At 42.5% G+C, this 19,362-nt stretch overlaps 1 protein-coding gene across 1 annotated transcript in view; it reads left to right on the top strand.

The window, feature by feature from the left end:
* KIFAP3 (kinesin associated protein 3) overlaps nucleotides 1–19,050 on the top strand; it is a 72,233-nt gene extending 53,183 nt beyond the window's left edge. Inside the window, exon 20 of the mRNA XM_074598788.1 lies at nucleotides 18,593–19,050. Within this exon, the coding sequence (XP_074454889.1) occupies nucleotides 18,593–18,701 (109 nt within the window). The 3' untranslated portion in view covers nucleotides 18,702–19,050. The remainder of the gene's footprint in view (nucleotides 1–18,592) is intronic.
* The last annotated feature ends 312 nt before the right edge of the window (nucleotides 19,051–19,362 follow it).

Genomic DNA, 19,362 nt, shown 5'->3' with positions numbered 1-19,362 from the left:
AGTGCCTTTTATAGAGCATGAATTATGTATACTCATTAGCAGGAAATATTTCAAACACTTTACAGTCAAGGTACAGAATTAGCTTTAACAGGATGCTATTTGGACGTGCCCAGCCCTGGGGTTGAAGTTGTTTCTTTCCAAAGGAAGAATGTTATTTTCACCACTTGCAACTTGGTCACCATTTGCAAAGTATAAGTAATTGACAGTATGTACAGCTGAAACAAAAAAGACTTTTCTCCCTTACTTTGGCTTCTTGTAATTTGTTAAAGGGTGGTGGATGATTACACTCATTTGTTTATTCTACCTGTCATGCACCAGAAAGCTGAACATTGAGCAAGGGTGGAATGTGGTAACATTTGTAAGAACAAATTAAACAACTAAAATGCTCAGATCAGGAAAAAAAGTAGGACTTAAGAGATGAATCCTTGTGAAGAAAGGAAGTGTTTATACTCCATAAGGATCAAATTCAGACTAGTGTGTAACCCCTTTCCGTGGAGCCTATGTTTGGGAAGGGGATTCTGGTGCTGATCCTTTCCAAATGCGCAACCTTCGTTTCGGAGCATGCAGGTGATAGAGAAACTGAGGGGAAGTATGAGCTATGTGCTACTCTTGGTCTTACTATGTGACTCACTGTTTTCAACTTTAAAATAGATGCACAACCCAGGAGATGGCAAATTTCTTTATTAACCAGAACATTGTACAGGTATGTGGTCCCAACAGTCTTCGTGCCCCCCTGGAGGTGGGGGAAGAGGTGTGTAGAATGAAGCTTGCAGACTCCTTTGTTTCTAATAAACTTAGATATAGCCCCAGTCAAGATGCTCTTGTTTTGCCAGAAAGCTGTCAGCTGGTGGGGGGGGGAATAATCTTGAGTGTCCTTGTGTAAAATACAAAGTAGATCGCTCAACCTCAAATTTCAGCCCCTTATCAGGGAGCTATGTTAGTAAGCTGCTTTTTAATATGATTGTATTCCAACTAAAATGAGTAGCAAAATATATCTGGTGCATAACTAGTTAAATATTTGTAGAATTTTTTGTAATGTCTCCAGGCATTTTGGAGGCTCACCTCAAGAAAATAGCGGAAAAGCTGCAGTTTGGCTAACGCCAAACTTGGTAATTGCCTGTTGATAATAGCCTCTGTAAATATTCAGATTTCTCATTAGAATCCTGGTTTCTAGGAAGACTTTTTTCAATATGATTGCTCCATGGATTTATCTGCAGTCCAGACACGCAGCCTAATTGGAAACAGTGTGGACTGCTGCAAATGTTCTGTCCTGTTTGTAACAGAGCAGGACTGAATTGTTTGATAGAATAGATACTGGCAGTCGAATGGCGAATCCTAGTTTTCAGATGGGTGTCATTATAGTTTTGAACTTCTTGGCGCCAGAAGCCAGGATTTCCTGATGCTTAGAGCTAATGTAAAATGCATTAGTGCTCCAAGGCATGAGCCATGGAATTGCCAGTCCCATGAGTTTGGAGAGTCAGACCCTCCCTTTTCCCAAATTTGAATTGGTGTTGGAAGGTAAAACCATACGTGCTAGAGAGCCTAATTAAAAATAATAGCAGCAAGTCAAGGCTCTTTTTATGTGTTATATAGTGTACATTTCATCCATACCAAAACATAATTCTAGGGTATTTTTATGCTTACAGTTTAAAGCTAACAAGAACCTTATGTCAAGGATTTATTTTTAACCAGTTCCAGCTTTTAATAAATCAAGATTTTTGTTATAAAAATGGTTCATTTTTCTATTATTAATATTTGAATATGTTTTCAGAAACTTTTTTAAAGAAAGCTGAGTTATGATTTGCATAGATAACTAGTAAATCAGTTTACAGTAACATTTATTGTGAGCTCAAAGAGAGATGGCTGAGTAATGAGTAGATGTGTATTTTTGGTCTTTTCATTTGTTACACTTTTTTTATTTGTTACACATTTATTTGTTGTGCCTGTGTCTCCTGGTCTTGGCCTGGTGTTAGGCTTTTTATTTCTGTAATAGAAACAGTTGTTTGCTAAGCAATGGGGTGAGTTCTGAAGGAGTCTTTTCCGTCATTTAAGACCACCCCATGAAATCTGAGGTAGGTGACAACCACGAGCTGACTTCTTGCTACTCAACTTTGAATAGTCTAATCCTTTCTTCTCCTTTCTGCGTTCCTATGAGGAAGACTTAAGATATGTTACCTTTTTAATTTCTCTGAGGCTTTTTCCTGTCCTTGCAACATGCTCGGCCTGGATCAGGACTTCCCCCTGTCTCCAGGAGAGCCTAATCAGCCAGAAAGACTTGCCTTTTTAGTGCCTGCATGTCACTGGGAAGCTGAGCTAGTGTTGAACTAGTGTTGGTGCCCCCAGGGCATTACCAGGGCTTAAGAGTGATCTCATGACCAATCTTATTTTTTTGGAGCTGAAGAAATGGGTCTGTGAGGAGAGGTTTTCAAGGAGTGCAACCAAACTGAAGTTGCCTTGAAGATTTTCACTGTAAGCGGCAATTAATAATACCCGTGCAAGGGAGCTCAGCCCACACCAGCTGCTGTATCTCAGATTGTTATACCAGTTGTGCCGCATTGAGCAGATAGCGAAAACCATGTTCTTCCTTGGTCGTAGGATGCTAGTTCTAGCAGAGGTTCGGGGCAGCCTCTGCCATTGCAGTTCTACCATGTTACTTTCAGCATAATTGAGGGGAATTGGAGCAGCAGCCACGTCCAGATGCGCAATCGATGAAGTGGCTGACTTTCCTGTAGCCCAGCAGAGATATCACAACCATCTCCTATGGAGTCCCTGTCCCAGAAGGCACTGGACCTACATACCTAGATCTGCTGCATAGTCTTAGGTGGGTAGGGAAGTCCTTTTTTTGACCTTGAGTAAAAGAGGAGTTTAAAAAAATCAAGGTATCTGTAGGCACCTGCGTTCACTGGGTTAGCACGTGGTGGGGGGTGTTCCCCCATAATTTTTTAAGATTGAAACATGAAGTAATAGTGTTGGCAGTAAAAACATCTACAGATCTGGCGAATTAGGTGGAGTATCTTAGGGGCTGCATTTTTCAAAGACATTGCCTTCCCAGAGTTTCTTGGGCTTTCCTTTGAAACCTAGAGTACTGAGTACTGTCGAGAATGGTACCTTGCGTGATCAATTCCTGCATCACGAAGTACAGGACAACTTTGAAGGGCAACTTTGAAGGGAATTGTAAAAGTATCTAGCCCTAAATTCCGTTTGTAGATTTGTTTGCATGCTTGCTATTCTGGACATATCCTGAAGCAAGCAGAGATAATCCTTGTTTCTGGTACTTGTCAGCATTAAGGAGAAGCAGCATGTAAGTGAAGACCTGGAAAGTTGGCATTTTTCTAATACTGCCACCCTCACTTTAGGGACCCAAGGCATGCTCAGAAATAGAAATGCTTTGTTTCTGGTAATCTAGCTTGTGTGTTTTTGCAGCTTTAGTTTAGAGCTCTTCTTTCTGAACTATATTCTTAGAGGAGTTGTACTGTTGTGTATGATGTCTATAAATAGAATTATTTCAGGATATAGTGTACACAGAAGCAGTGATAAAATACATAAACAGCATCTCTTGTTTTCCTCAAAGGTTTGGAGCAGAACGCAAACAGATCGTAAGGTATGTTTTCCATTCAGCAGAAAATACATGGCTGAGGAGGTTGTTTTGACAGCTTGTATCCAGGTTTTTTTCATTGGCTAGCAAAAGACTTTTGTGATTAGATTACCAGCTTTGAATCATCTTACTGTCTTTCAGAAGCAGATGGGCATTAGGCATAGATTTGAAATTTTCATCTGTTATTAAAATCTGCATTCGAGGCCCCTGGTTCTGATAACTCTTAATATAGAGTGAAAGTTTTATGATTGTAGCAAACAAAAAAATCCCTCACCTTTGGCTAATGTGATGACAGCTTAGTGTCTGAGCTGCAAGGGATGAAGACCAGCTGAAAGACATCTTCAAGAATGCGTGGTCATTTATCAAATTTTAATCACCTTCTAGAGACTAATTACTTTCTTAAGACACAAACATAAGAGTGATGGCTAAATATCTTATAATAGAGAGATCCACAGTATTTTTCTTACCCTTTGGAGAAAATACCACTCTTTAACCTTTCCCAGCTATAATTAGATAATGGTACAAACTTTAAGTGTGAAAGCCCTTTTTTTGTTAATATCTTCATCGGAGTTCCCAAATCCTCTCTGTAGCTTTAGAAAGATTAATAGTTAGGAATGCTGGAGCTAGCGAAAACTTTTTTTTTCTTCCTAAGGAAGTTTTCTCCAGCACAGAATCCTTTAACCTCGTTATAAAATGTAGCAGAGCTGCCATTGTGCCATTTTTGTTTTCACTAAGACAAGGTGTTTCTGTGTGTGTGCTGTTCCCAGCGTGTGCGCTCACATCTCCTCTCAACAGGGATCTGATTGAAGCCTCTTCTCAGGAAACAGTGAGGTTTGGCATGTCAAACAAAACCAGTTTTATGGGGTGACTGTCTGTCCTTGGTGGAACATCTTTCCTCTTGCTTGGATTTACAGCCTAAAACTGTAGCTGCATTTCTTTCTTTTTGCCGTGGCAGGTCATTGTGATATTTTGTGAGCGAGGCGTATGGAGCCAGGACCTTGCAGGCTGCTCTGCACTGACTTCAGTTAAGCTGCGGCTGTTGTTGGCAAGCACAGGCACGCATAACCAAGCTGTTGGGTCTTGAGTTGATGGAAACTGCGGTGACGTGGGCTTCAGTACCTTAATACATGGCCGTAGGTCCTCATGGGAAGACTGTTAGTGTGACTTGGCTTATCTCTAGCTAAGCTGCCCACGTGTAATGTCTGCATGTGCTACAAGTCCATATTGAATGGCAAGAATAGTCATAGCCACAGGCTTTTTTGTTTGGGTACCTTGATGAAAATCAGATGTGAATTTTCACGGAGGAAAGACCTAGGTCTGTAGTCTTACGTTCCTCTTGATTCCTGCACTGTGGTGCAAACTGCCAGTCGTGTGTCGCAGCTGAATAGTCCCTGGTCGGGTCAGGTACAGGAACTGCGTCAGGAGCTGGCACATATGCACTTTATGATTGTTAACCAAAATGTTTTTAAATGGTTGTACCTGTAAGTTATATCCCACGCTGATAATGTGCATGGTTTATTTAGTTTGAACTTTCCTTTCCCAGCCTTTCAGCAGCTGAGTGCCATCTTAGGCTGTCTCTGAAGGTGAAAAACTAATACATTAGTAGACAGCAAGCTGCCTCAGGCAACCCTTTACAGCCATCGGTGGCAGAAGAAACTTTGTTCAATGGTTCTTGGGAAGATTAGCTTAGATAAAAAAACCTGCTCTGATGCAGGGTCTGTGCTACAGTAGAATTGAAAGTATCCACATCTCACTTTCCTCATCATTTGAGTAGAGGCAGTAATGCTTTCCTGTCCTATGGGTGAGTATAAAATACTTTAATTATTGGAAAGAAAAGCTAACAGAGTGTAAATTATTATTACAGTACAATTCTACTTTCAAACATTTTACCATAGTGATATTCCTTAGTTCTGTGCATTACTTTTCCATACTTAAACTTTAGTTAAAAAAAAAAAAACAAAAACAAACCAAAAAAAACCCCCTTTTTTGCCTTTGCAATATGTTCAGCAGAGTTGTACTCAGCTTCTACCATTTGGACACTATTTAATTTGCATTTCCCAAGAGAATCGAATTAGGTTTTATTAGTAAATTGGGCCTATAACTTTGTAGGCAGGTTTTATTAGTTTATCACACATCAGTATTAGCAAATTGTAAATCCCACTGAAACGAATTTGAAAAGGCCTTAAAGAGAAGCCCAGAACCAATGAAGTTTCTGGAGACAAATAAGGGGGTTTTTTGTTGTTGTTGTTTTTTTTGAATCCCACAAAAATGTCGTTAGTGGTAGTAGAGTCATATCTTTTTTTATCATATTCTGTTGTCCTAACTGCCTACATGTTTAGTTTTAAAGAAGTTAAACTGAGTATGGTCAGGAGGATTTCACTAAATTTCTGTTACGTATGGCTTGGCCTAACGGGTAAAACACACCTCTCATTTGGACAAGACAGCATTTGCTGCTATTCATGTGAAACAGGCAGGTAAGCTGCCTCTTGTTCATCAGTGCCTGTTCAAGTGGTACAAATGCTTGGAATCAAGATCTTGCATCTAAAAGATAGTAATAAGGAAGAAGGAACAGCTGCCGTTTGGAGGCTTTTGATCACAATCTGGGACGAGCTTATTGAAAAACTTCACTTGTCTTCTTCAGATCCTGGATCGTGGCCTAAATCAAAATTCTCTGTATAGTTGTTTTCCTTCAGTACTTGAACGTGGGAGTGGTGCTTCCAGAACACGAATGCTTCATCACGAAGAGCTCTTTGAATGTGAGCTTGAATTTCTTCATGTCTAGCTGATAATAATTTGTTTATAGACATTAAATACTGCAACCTGATCATATTATAATCCAGTTCAGATGCCACTAATATGTATTTGACCAAATTATGCTGTTATGATGTGGACAGTTATTGTAGCATTTTTGAAGACCAAGAGTCTGATTATTCAAGGGGAAGAAGACTTTTCCCTATGACCCATATTCATCACAATGAGATTTTCCCAGGGTTTGGAGATCTGTGCGTACTGCGGCACTAAAGGAGTAGGGCCCAGCACCGCCTGTAATTTGGGAATATCCAGATGAGGACAATATTCTGCATATACAGTATTCTTTATATAGCAACTTTCTAATGTGTTTGAGTTCTTATTTATTATTATTCATTTTTTAGCCTGTATCAGGAAAAGCTTCCAAGTAGCTCTCCCTGTATCCCCCAACACGCAGCAGATGTCCAGAGCGGAACAGGGAGAGGTGATGGTCAAGACGGGCAGGGAACCAAAGACAAGAAGGAAACTTACTCACCCAGAGTTGGGTGCCAGACCCTGGAGCAGAGCAGGGCTCTCCTGACGGCTCCCACAGCGTCCCAGTGCCCAGACCACACCATCTCTCCAAGGTGTGTGGTCCGTAATCACGAAGGATCACGTTGCACTTGTTTCATTTACTGTAAGAGCTGTTTAATTGCTCGGAACAATTACGCTAGTATGCGAAGAGATGAAATAGCTTGCTTGGGAATATTTTAAAGGTGCAAGTTTTTTCAGCAAGTTGCAGATGCCATTTGGGAAGAGAGTTAGCGTTGAGGTTTTAATGCACTTCAGCTCTCTTGGAATATGGGATACTTGGGCCTCTTTCACTCGCAGTCACTTCTTTTACCTTTTTTTAGTTGCTTTTTATTTTACTGTATTCCACCTGCAGTTGGCCTCATTTAACCGACATGGCTTGGGTGGCTATTAAGAATTTTAAAAGAATACCAAAATGCTGTAGCAGTTAGCTCAAGTCCTTTGGAATGTCTTACCAAAAAATCCCCCAAACCTGGGTCTGTCTCTTCTGAAATGTAAGATTAATTAATTCCCACGTTCTGTCTGTTGCTCTTAGTCCCTCCAGATGTGCTACTAGGAATAGACTGGCTCCCTGGTTACAAGCCATCTGGGCTCTGTAAACTGATTTGCACTTATATTAAACAATAAGCGAACAGAATGCGGAAGAGTTATTAAAGCAAATGTACATTGCTTATAAATCTCAAAGTAAAATATTAAAATGTAGTAAACGGGAATGGAATGTGCAAATGAAGACCTGCTTGTTTTTAATGAGTTTAGCTGTGACCTTCTCGATTTCAACCAAAAGAAAAGAATTTTATTTTTCTCTTTAAAAAAAAAAGAAGAAAAAGAAACTATAAAACTGCTTACAGAAGTATCCGAGACAAAAACAAGGAAATATAATGTTCTAAACTTGACTGGTCCAAACCACTCAAGCTGCTGTGACAGCTCATAAAACTGAGAGTAGTTTTTAACTGGACTCTGTTTTACATTGCCAGAGTGAATTTTCCTTGCAGGAAGTAGCCAGAAGGTTTATTTAGTTTCCAGACTGCTGCTTTGATCTTTCCATTCTGTCACTTCTCAGGTTACATAGCCCTTTTTCACTGCAGTAAATCTGCAACAGTTAATGAGAATAAAATTTCCTCCTTCTCACTGATCGCATGCTGTTAAATGCCAAACCACAGCCAGCAGCATATTTGCAGAATTCAGCTGCACTGTACAAAAACAGCACAATCAGTTTAATCTTGTTGGTTTTGTAATTCATTTTATTGAGCTTTCCTTTTTCAAGTGACCTATTTTATCAAGACAAGTGGTTGCAAGGCCAGACCTGGAAGAAAGATTTAAAACTGTAATAAAGTGAAGGGTGTTTTGTGTGCTATGTATAAGCATGCTCCCCGGATTCAAAATTAAACCTACAATGAGGAGTTTTAAAAAGTCCCGTATATCAGTGGGCTATTTCTTATGGTTATTAGCTGAACTGAACGTGTGCTGCGAACAAGTCTCTAGTATAAAAATTAATGTAACATAGCAAATTAATTTATTTCCCAAATAGTTAAAATTGTTTTGATTCTAAAATTTGACTCTCTGAGTCTGTATTTATCAGCTTCAGCCATTCAGCTCTGACTGAGCCACCCTCGTCTTGTCCCTCTGGAAAACTAGAAGATTGTTTTTTTTAACCAGGAGATTAAAAAAAATAATAAATAAGTTTAGAGAGTTTATTTGCCTTCTGGGTTTTGAGCTTTTTTGGTTGTTTTTTTTTTAAGACTCTCTGACCAGCTTTTGGCTGGAAACATTTTCTTTTTAGTTCATTTAATTAAAGTTGAATTTTTTTGCATAGTAATGCTACTCCAAGGTATAGATCTCCAAGAAAGTGTTCCACGTTTGTATCTGGCTTGTTCCCTAATATATCCAGTCTTAGCCCTAAGAAAGCAAGCAGTAAGAGACATTGAGATTTATTTCCTTCTTGGTTTACACTAAAATCATCACTGATTTGGGATAGATTTCGACAAGACTTCACTGGGGCCCTGTGTTGATAGTTAAAAGTGATTGAAATCTGGACAATCATCTATGGTGGTAAAAAATATTTAAAGTTTATTCATCAGTAATAATGTTCCAACTGCATTTGCTGTGTGCTCTAGTGAACACTGCAAATCCCCTAGTAATGTTAACTTTCAGAAAAGACTTTGAAAGTTTTTATTGGCTGCAGCTGTAAGTCAAAGCAGAACAGATTTTTTTGACTCTCCCTCCCTCCTTCCCTCCAGTGTCTGGATTATCGTCCACATTGAGTTGCCCAGTTCTTGGTGCTGAGCCCTGGAAACAGCACGACTGTCGGCCGGTAACCTGTTGGCGTGGCTCTTCTGGGTGTTTGGGCACAAGAGGGAACTTTTTTCCCCATTTTTAATGAAGCAGAGAGCTGAGTGGCAGTGCTTGGACTTGAGGAGTTTGTATAAATATTTAAAGGAATAATTCTTCAGCTAGGAGCACTTCAATGCAGGGCACTGAAAACTTGCATTTTCTACTTCAGCTGTTTATCTCAGAGTACGTTTTCACAGTGCCCCTGCTCTGTAACCTGGCATAGGAAACAAGAAACACTTCCCGTCTGGGAACGGGATGGTTAGTCAGAAGCCTGTGGAAGACGTGGACCAGATCCTGAGCTGATTTAGTCAGTGACAGCAGTCACGTCACCTCTATGAAGTTGCCACTTCAGGATCTTGTTCTGCTTAGGCTGTTGGCGGAAGCTTCTGTACCCACCATAACACTGACATTGCTGGAGCTCAGTAAAAGAGATGGTTGAAACCTTCCCATGCCAGGCGTATTGCTAGTTTAAGATTAAGGCAAGGTACTCTTCGGTTTTTATGGGGTTGACACAAATACTTTGGACTGTGGAAAGAGAGAGGGGGAGGGAAGGTCGTCATCTTTGCTTTTTATTGCCTGTTCCTCAGGGCTTTTTTGTTTTCGTTCTTAATTAATTCTTAAGAAATGGATATATCTAATCAGTGGGTTTGGCCAGTTGTTGAGCCAACAGCAGAGGAGATGTTTCTGTCGGGCTTATAATGGAAGGGCAGAACTCCTGGTTTCTGTTCCAGCTCTGGCTCTGCACTTGACCTTTTAACAAATCCTCTGCAGAGTAGCTGAGAAACTCCCTGTCCGTGTGGCGGAGCTGTGAGCCTGGGTGAGGGAACGCTGGTTGAAGTTAGCCTAAGGCCCTTCAAAGAAAGAAGACGGCTACATGAAACAACCTGAGCTCTTGAGTTGCTGTTTTGCCCTGGCTGATCCTGGAGTTGTCGCCTTTCTAGCAGATCAGAAATATTTTTTTTTTTTTTCCAATTTGAGAGGTGTTACAGAATAAGCAAAAGTCTTTTCTGTCTACGTCAGTCTAATTTGAGTCTTCTCACTGCTGTAGTTTGTCACGTGCTGTCTTTAATGTCTGGGGTGTTTCTTCTTTTCAATACTCCAGTGGGAACCTGAGGTCATGGAGAAAAGGAGCAACTTGCCCGGGATCACACAGCAGGTAACTGACAGGGCAAGAAACTGAGCCCAAGTCCCAGGCTGCTTTCATGGAGCTGAGATGGCAAGCTCTACGGCTTTCAAGCAAGGCTCTTGCTGAATTTGGCTAAGCAAGGTCATTTGGTTTTAGTTCAGTGCTTTCTTACTGTTCAGTTGGGAATTTTTTTTTTATTATTTTTTTTTAAATGCTGCCTCCCCACCAGTGAATTTTGGCGTGCTCCTTGCTTGGTGCATAGCTGGAGCCTGACACAGAAGACGCAGTGCTCATTTCTCCGCAATTGTCAGATTTGCATTTGTTTATAATTAAATGGCAGAAACAGCAGTATTGTGCTGAGATACAACTGGGCACGAAGTCCAGAAGCAACTGGAAACTTTAAGTCATTAAGTGCACTGAAGAAAGCTGGATCACATGGAAGGAGAGACATAATCACATCCATAAAAGCTGTAGCATGATGCACAAGGGAGCTAAAGTATTATTGCACAGGTTCATTCTGACATTTTCTATCTTTTGAGCAGATACAGTATTACAATTTAAGGAACATTAATATTGAATATTAATGTAGAGATGGCCTTGGTATTTGATGCAGTGTGCACAGTCCCAGTCCCTGCCACAAAACTGCCCTCCCACTTGAGCTTGAGGGATAGAAAGCTTGGGAAAAAAGCTTCCCAGATAGGGGAGAAAAAGTTGGGACCATGAGAGGGAGAATTTAAGAGACTTGTGGTTTATAGTTTAACGTCATTACCAGTAGTGGGAGAATCTACAGTTACAGGACATTATATAAAAGAGACATTGTTTTTTCTAAGGCTTCTCAGTTGTGTGCTGTTTCTCTATAGCCCACGGTTTGTGCTCTTGCTCTGAAGGACAGAAAATTTATGGTCAGTGTAGCAAAACCAGAGGTAGCTGGCACGTAGAAGTAAATAGGATCATCTTCTCAATCGCTAGAGACTAAGCGCGGGAAAAGGCAAGCAGCCTTATGCTACTTTCTGACGCCCTCCACTCTTTCATGACTGGCGTTATGAAAAAGGTGTCCCCTCCGGTGTTCAGCTGACAGCGAGTATCAGCAGATACGGGGTTCTCACAGGCTTTGAGCCTTGCTTGAAGTGTGGTGGTTACCTGCTACCTGCAAAGGATTAGCTAAATATTTCTTACTTGGAGATAATTTTAGAAACATGGAATTCAAAAACATTTCCCACCTCCTGTGCTTAAATGCACACCCTGCCGCAATCCTCACTGTACAATGGGTAAAGGCCGGAGGGAGGGAGCCGCAGCCTTCACTAACCAGTCTCCTAACTGGGCTAGCAGGACTGCAGCCTCTGCCACATCCCAGATGTGATTATACTGCCTTGCACTGCAGTCGCTGTCTCAGACCCATGGTCTAGCACCTTTCATCAACACTTAAAAAAACCTCAACCAAACAAAAAAAACTCAGTCAGAGAGAAAAAACACAGACTTTGCTGCTGGCAAACTCCTGTGTCTCTTGTGGGCAGGTATTATAAACGGTAAACTGCATTTCAGTTGTACAGGTTATAATGCTGTGTTGTCTCAAGATTAGACTGGTGTGCCACCTCTATGGCTTAGGTACCTCCTGAGGGAAAAATACAGCCTTCAGTATTCATCTGAATTCATCGTTTTGTCCGTTATACGCAGGAACTTGATATAGCATTATAGATTACAGGGGTTTATGGCATGATAGTTTATAAAGCAATATGGGATGGTAACTGTACCATATGTTATCAACGGTGCTGACACACACGAGTAGATTCACAGAAGGGAAACATTAGGACTTTAAGGATGTGCTGCATGAAATTCTGAATGTCTGCTTGGGGGTAAGGTGGGGGATGTTTTGAGAGTGAAGACAGTGTTTTTTAGAAACAATAATATAAGGCGTATAAAGGGAGAAGGTACAGAGGAAACAGAGGGGTTGCTGTGAACTTGTCATGGTTTAACCCCAGCTGGCAGGTAGAACCATGCAGCCACTTGCTCAGTCCCCCTACTTGTGATGGAGGAGAGAATCAGAAGAGTAAAAGTGAGGAAAAAACTCATGGGTTGAGATAAAGACGGTGAAATACATGGAGCAAAAGCCACACACGCAAGCAAAGCAAAACAAGGAATTCATTCACTGCTTCCCATGGGCAGGCAGGTGTTCAGCCATCTCCAGGAAAGCCGGGCTCCATCACACATAGTGGTTACTTGGGAAGACAAACACCATCACTCTGGACGTCCCCCCTTCCTTCTTCTTCCCCCATCTTTACATACTGAGCATGATGTCACATGGCATGGAACAGCCCTTGGGCCAGTTGGGGTCAGCTCTCCCAGCTGTGTCCCCTCCCAACTCCTTGTGCACCCCCAGCCTGCTCCCTGGCGGGGCTGTGTGAGGAGCAGAAAAGGCCTTGAGATCTTAGCAACAACAAAAACCACCACTGTGCTACCAAAAGTATTTCTCATCCCAAATGCAAAACACAGCGCTTGACCAGCTCCTGGTAAAAAAGCTGACTCTGTCCCAACTGAAACCATGCCAGGCTTCTGAGGGATGCTCAGAGACTCAGAAACCTTCTGGTTTAAACCCTATTCTCTGACACTCAGGAGCAGTTTTGCAAAGTTGCAGGTGTGATCACCTGCCTAGTGAATTATAAACATATAGATTGAATTTTTTAAAATAAAATAGATTTTATTTTTAATAAAATTATAAAACTTTTATCCCTAGGGGGTAGCTGAGAGCCTCTGAGCCACAAGGCTGGTAAGGAGGAGTAAGGATGCGGAGTAAGGAGGGAGGATTGACGGGGTTTTAGAACAGGTTTAGGATGAACAGAAATGCAGCTGAAATCATGGGTGTGGGGGAAGCACCGTGTGTGTTTAGCTTGGATTTCAGGGTGCTTTAAGTTTGGGTTACCAACTGTGAAACTGATATGTAGAAAAGGATGAAATTTTGGCCCTAAGGTGTAAGCTCCTAAACTGGTATTCCACAATCTAAGGTGAAGACTTTTCCTGGGCCACTTTTCCCTGCACAGGCAGTCATAGGCTTTTACAGTACAGTCTGGTACGATTATTGTCTGGCTGCTTCATGCCTCTTTCCTGACGGCAGGCCTGTTTCCCAAGCAGGGTTTCTTGCTGGGATTGCTCTGAGATCCGTGTGTCTTACTGAGGGATTTCCAGTTGGACTTCAAGGGGTTAGTTTTGAGCAAGAATTTCCCCAGTGACCCGGGACTTGCCTTTCTGAGGCCCTGCTTGTGCCGGAGGAATTAGTAGCCGTTTTAGAGCGAGTTGTCAGCACCAGCCCTAGGAACACTGTGAGCGCTGGTGCGGACAGGCTCAGGTGTCTATCGCATCAGGAGAACTTAAGGAAAGCAGCCTTGCTCCGTGGTCAGCCTGCACGCAGGTGCTAATTATCCTACTCGGATTAAGCTCAAGAGCCTCTCTTCCTGCACTGAGCACTCACGCGCAGCAAAGCTACCTCGAGGGGAACCCCAGCAGAGGGATGCTGGCAGAGTGCGCCCTGTCTGAGGCTGCCCAGTCTTCCAGACATACCGCAATGACTGTCTACCCTCTGAGGCTCTGGATGCGGGAGGGAGTTAAGGAAAGTTAAGTATTTTGTGGAACACAGTGGGTTGTGGGCTGGCATTTCCTGCTGTGAGGGGGGACACGATTGGTCTTTACATTTTAAATTATGTCAGGGCACCTAGGATCCTAGATGGGCATATTAATTTGGATGTCATGAATCAAAGTATCAATAAGCAGAGCTGTTAAGAAATCTCTCCTCACTCATGCACATCAGGAACGTTTTCCTCTCCGGCATGTGTTCTTCAGTTCCCCAGCAGTACAAGCAAATTGGAAAGTTCAGCTGTCATTTGGGGGAAGGTCATAGATCACACTAGCAGCCTGAGTAATCCAAGAGGTTTTAAGTATCATAGCATTTAGTTTAAAGTGAAATTTGCTCTGACAGGGGCTGGCAGACCAATAGGAAAAAGAAATATTTGTGCTTGGAGAAGTGCATGTGTAGAGACCGCGAGTATAACTGATGGCTGGAAGTGATTTCAGTCTAAAAAAAACAAATCATTAAGAGAGTGCATAGGGGTAAAATACACAGTTCATATTTTAAAGGGTCTCAAAATGAACCAGTAACTGAGGTTAGCAGTACATAGTAATTAGCTGGGCTGTTCACTGTTTAACTCCATCAGCTCCAGACCTGGTGGTATGCTTTGCACAAGGAAGCAGTTGTGCATTGAGGACGTGGTTAGCAAGCACCAATCTCTCTGTGTGCACGCGTGCAATTTTTTGAGAGAAAACTGCCTTAACTCGCAGACTAAGGCAACGGCCAAAGTCGTTTATCCAAGGAGTTCGTTGTGGTGGTGTGTGATGTGTATCCACTCTACAGCTGCAGGGATTGCATGCACCTCTGCTGGGGACCGAGCTGAACAGGGCTGACTAACAGGAGGAAAAAATACCAATGGGGGGATGAGTGTTGTTGCCTCAGTGGCATAATTATGTGTCCCTCGCTTTTTGGGAAGACAGGCTGATGCTTGCTCTGCTCAGGACTGACTTTCCCTGTATTAGGCCAACACCGCGTTTTTCCTGGGAGCAAGTTTTGAAGTTGATTGCTGGTATAAATCTAAGAACGCATGCCACAAATCACGAGCTCAGGCCAATCGTTACCCAACAAGTGTTTACAGCCGACAAGCTGCCATCTTTCCTGGCTCTACCCTTCTGCTGTTCTTGGCAGAAGTGGCAGGGATTCATCAGAACTCGGTTTTTAAGCCCCTGTCTCCACCTTGGTAGGTTATGCTTGCAGAGTCATTGCCCTTGGCCTGCCAGCCTCCTGGGTGAGCCAGACTCCGGTCTCCAGACGCATGTTTGCTGTTTTGTTGCCCTGCCCCTCAGTTACTTCCTGGCCTCCAAAGCCTTGCCTTCAACGAAGAGGACGAGCTTTTTGCTAAGGGCTGCCAGTGCAAACAATCAAATAGGCAACGCTGGTATGTTTCAAGAGCACTAACATGGGAAAATTAAGCCAACTTTTTTTTCTGAAGCATGGACAGGCCTTCATTTACTTAAGAGAAATATTTAGATAGGAGAGAGTGGTGATTTGATCAAGGTGTTTTAATGTGATTTTCTGTTCCTTTCTTTTTATTTTTTTTTTAACTGTCCAAAGCAGTTATCAGCTGATCCATCTCTTCCAGTTTTCTACAGGACACTAACATATGTCTAAACCATTTGGAAATAACTGATACTCCTCAAAGTTTAAACTCTAGGGATCTTTACCTAATTACTTACACATTTATAAAAAAAATATAAAAAAAAAATGATTTGCTGAGAATGTGATTGAAACCATATTTTCCCTGCTCTCGTTATCAATTTAAATACATTTAAAAGTTCTTTGAATAAGGATTACTAAACTGGAAGTAGCTGGGAAAGCTCTGCCTGCAGGGATAGAGACCCATTGCCACCTCGTGGCTCAGGGGCGTTATTACACCTCACCCCCCAAAACCCCAGTGTTGTTTTAGTTCGGTAATACAGAATGGAGTGACCAAAAGAAGATCTTGAAACGCTGCAGCATCAAGAGAAGCCACATGTACATTTAAGAAGAAAGTCCTGCTTCGCAGCATGTCTCAGGCTGCTGTATTTGTTGTGTCCTTCCCTGCCACCGTAAACCTGCGGATGGCTACTGTTGTCAGCCCTGTAAGCCAAGGCACGGCCCCTACGAGCTTGACTTGCCGTCAGCGGCATCCCTGCCTACAGCACTCACAGCTACTGACTCACAGCCTACTCGCTCACCTACAACATCTTTCCAGAATGAAGTTTTCTGTAGTTAGCAGAAACGCAAAGAGGCCCTATTCTACCATACTGGTAGTAAACTCAACTTACCTGCAACTAATGTTGTTATAGTCACAGAAAAATACATTGAAAAATAAACCCAGAAAAGTGTTTTCTGTTAAAATATCTTTTTGTTATACATCAGTCATAGATACTTTAAGGATCTTCAGAAGACAACAATGGAATTCCTGGTTTAAAGGTAGCCTGAAAATATCCTGCTTCTCTGCAGTGTTACACATGTGGCATCACTGACACCAGGGAACTTGTAGTAGCACAACAAAAGTGGCCTCTGCACTTCCAAATCCCACTACGGCTTTAAGTATGTTATTAACTTCTAATACTAACAGTATTGAAATAAGCCTTTTAAAGAATCGGCGTTGTTTTACAGTAGTTACTCAACTTGTTGGTTTTCTGAACTGCCAAAGAAATTGGTCAGCTTCAGGCTAGGTCCTCGTTGGCTTGTTCGGAAGAGCTTTGTGGGCTGTACGCAGAAAGCTGTACCTAATGGCAGCACACATGAGGTCTGTCTAATCCCATTGCACGTTGCAAACCAGGAACAGTGGCAGAAGTGGGGACCATCCTCTGACTAAGGTGGGTGCAGGGTTTGGTGTTTCTGGAGATGAGGGTTAGGTACAGACAAACTAACAGGATTGCTCCTAATCCCTTCTTTCAGGCATCTATTAAAGCCTCAAGGCTGCTAATGAGAAAGCTGCTCTTTGCCAGGTACAAAGGAGGGACGTGGAGAAGGTGCCTCAGAGGTCACCAGCTCGTTTCATAATGGGCTTGGAAAAGAGTAATAGGACTTTGGAGGGGATACAGGAAGGAACGGGTGGCCAGAGGAAGGTGTGGAGCCAGAGGCATGTGTTGGCATAGCTTTGCACCACTACAGGGTACTGCTGCCACTCTGCTTCTCTCTGCCGTGCTGAAGGGACTGATCCGCCTTTAAGGTCAGACTGATGGCTCTGGGTACGAGGGACGAGACGGGGCATCGCTAATTCAAACACAGACAAGCAGATGTGGACATAGCAAAATCCTTTCAGGGCGCTGCATTTCTCAAGATACATTCAGGTGAAAAAGAATTATCTTCTCTGCGGTTTGGCTTGTTGACTGTGTCCCCTCCCTCCAAGAGGACAAATCTCAGCCTCAGACGTTCCACCTTCACGTGATTATTGGAATATCCCAGGAGTGAACAAGTTTCCTGAGAAACCAGGAACCTAAGGATCCTTTTCTAGCACCTCAGGGAGGCATGATCCGAGGAAAGGATCTTTGCAAGGACACGGAGTGATGGACATGGTCTCCCACTTCAGCGGAGCCCTTTCAGTCCAACCGATTGAGCAGCGCCAGCTTTTTGCTGAGCCAGGGCCTGGGGCCCACCCATTGTACATCTTCTGGATGGGTCATTCTTTCCCAGCCTCGACTGTTGCATAACCCGTGTTCCATATGTCTAATTGGCGGTAATGAGGTTCAGCTTTTCCCCACTCCAAAAGCACTTTGGTTCTTTGTGTTTTGACAGTCTTCAGAGGGGAAGTTCAACTCCTTTCAATGCATCTTTAGTCAGACAATAAATCAGAATCCTTTTCCATTTGTCCTTCTACTGAAGTGGAAGTTAAAAAGTGACATAGCTATGAATAGGCAGTAATCCAGTATCTTAGGCAATGTTCATTTTTCCTCTACCTCCTGCGTGAGTTATTGTTGAGCATGAAATATGTGCCACTTTTCCCTATACGGTTCTTGTGTTTTAGTATCTAATTCATTGCTGTGGGACTTTTTAGGTGTAAAAGATGCTGTTCTGTATGAAAAATGAATTATTCTGTCTCATTAGTATATAGCCTTTCAGTGTATGATGAATTCTTTCTGCCATTTGGCTGTCAATCTCGTATCCCACCAGAAACACTGTCCTTTGCTGAACTATGTTGCCGTGCCAGATATTCTCACTTTCTCATTTCTAGCTGGCTTCAGAAATGTACTGAAGGAAGGAAATCGGATTATTCAGATGCGCTGTGTAGGGTAGGGTTACCAGTGGGCTTTGCAAGAAGCATTTCCTGAAAGACACTAACTTTAATGTACAGATAGAGAAACTGAGTCACAGAACTAACGTGCTTTGCCAGTGAATACATAAAAGGATAGAAGAGATGATGTCTTGTCTCTTGTGGGATTTCTGTTTGACCTGAAAACCGTTCCTCGACAAGAGTTGTGTTGATTTCTCTGCAGCATTTCTTTTCCCACCAGGAGAGGAGGAGACGGAGCAGTGCTGGCTAGAAGGGGAAGACAGCTTGCGAAGTTGCCTCACAAAATTATCTCCATGGCAGGAAAAGTTGGAGACACCAGCACTAGTGCACCTCCCCTACCATACAAAAACCTACAGTTTCTCTCTCTTCTTTTTTTTGTAGCATGGGAGTTGATGGATTTGGTCAATCACCAGGGGTTCCTGGCCGCCCAGCGACTGCCTATGGCTACCGCCCGGATGAACCTTACTACTACAGCTACGGAGCACGATAAAACAGCCCCGTCTGCTGCCCAGGATGCTGCCACCTGCCCTGGAGGAATCAGCGTGGCCGCGGCCATGGCCGGCAGTAAATCTATCCCTTGGTAATGCATGATTGTACCACGATGGGTCCATCACTACGTATCCTTTGGCGTGTGTAGCTCCAGATAAAGCTAGCCTTCCTGGGTCCAGTGTTTTAGTGACAGTGTTTGCTCTTTGGTTGCTCTTTGTTATAATTTTTGTACAGTATTTGTTCTGTGACTTGAAAGCAAGAATTGGAAAGCTACTGGACTGGAAAGTGTCACATTATGTATATTAAGCTACTAATTTAATTTCTATTAAATATAAAAACCTGTGTGGTCAGTGGCGGTGAATGTGTTTCTAACCGATGTTTCGTTTGTTTTACAAGGCATTTAAGAAGAATGTTTCATGTGAAGCGTGTTCAACATGGACTGTTTCCCTCTAACACTTAAGCAACAGGAACACTGTTAAGCCCCAGCATCTCCTGGCGCTGCCCTAACACGTAGTTAACCAAAGTCCAGTTGTGGGTCTGAAGACTTTAATAATGGAAAGATGGCACAGATTCACTCCCCTGGAGCTTCAAACATTTACAATCTAGTTTAAATGCTTGAAAACACTTAAAATTAGAAACTACACTACAACAGAATACCTTTA

This window comes from Larus michahellis, chromosome 8, assembly GCF_964199755.1.
Source record: "Larus michahellis chromosome 8, bLarMic1.1, whole genome shotgun sequence".
NCBI classification, from domain to species: domain Eukaryota; kingdom Metazoa; phylum Chordata; class Aves; order Charadriiformes; family Laridae; genus Larus; species Larus michahellis.
Note: the sequence above shows the minus strand (reverse complement) of the source record. Positions and strands in the feature narration are given on the sequence as shown.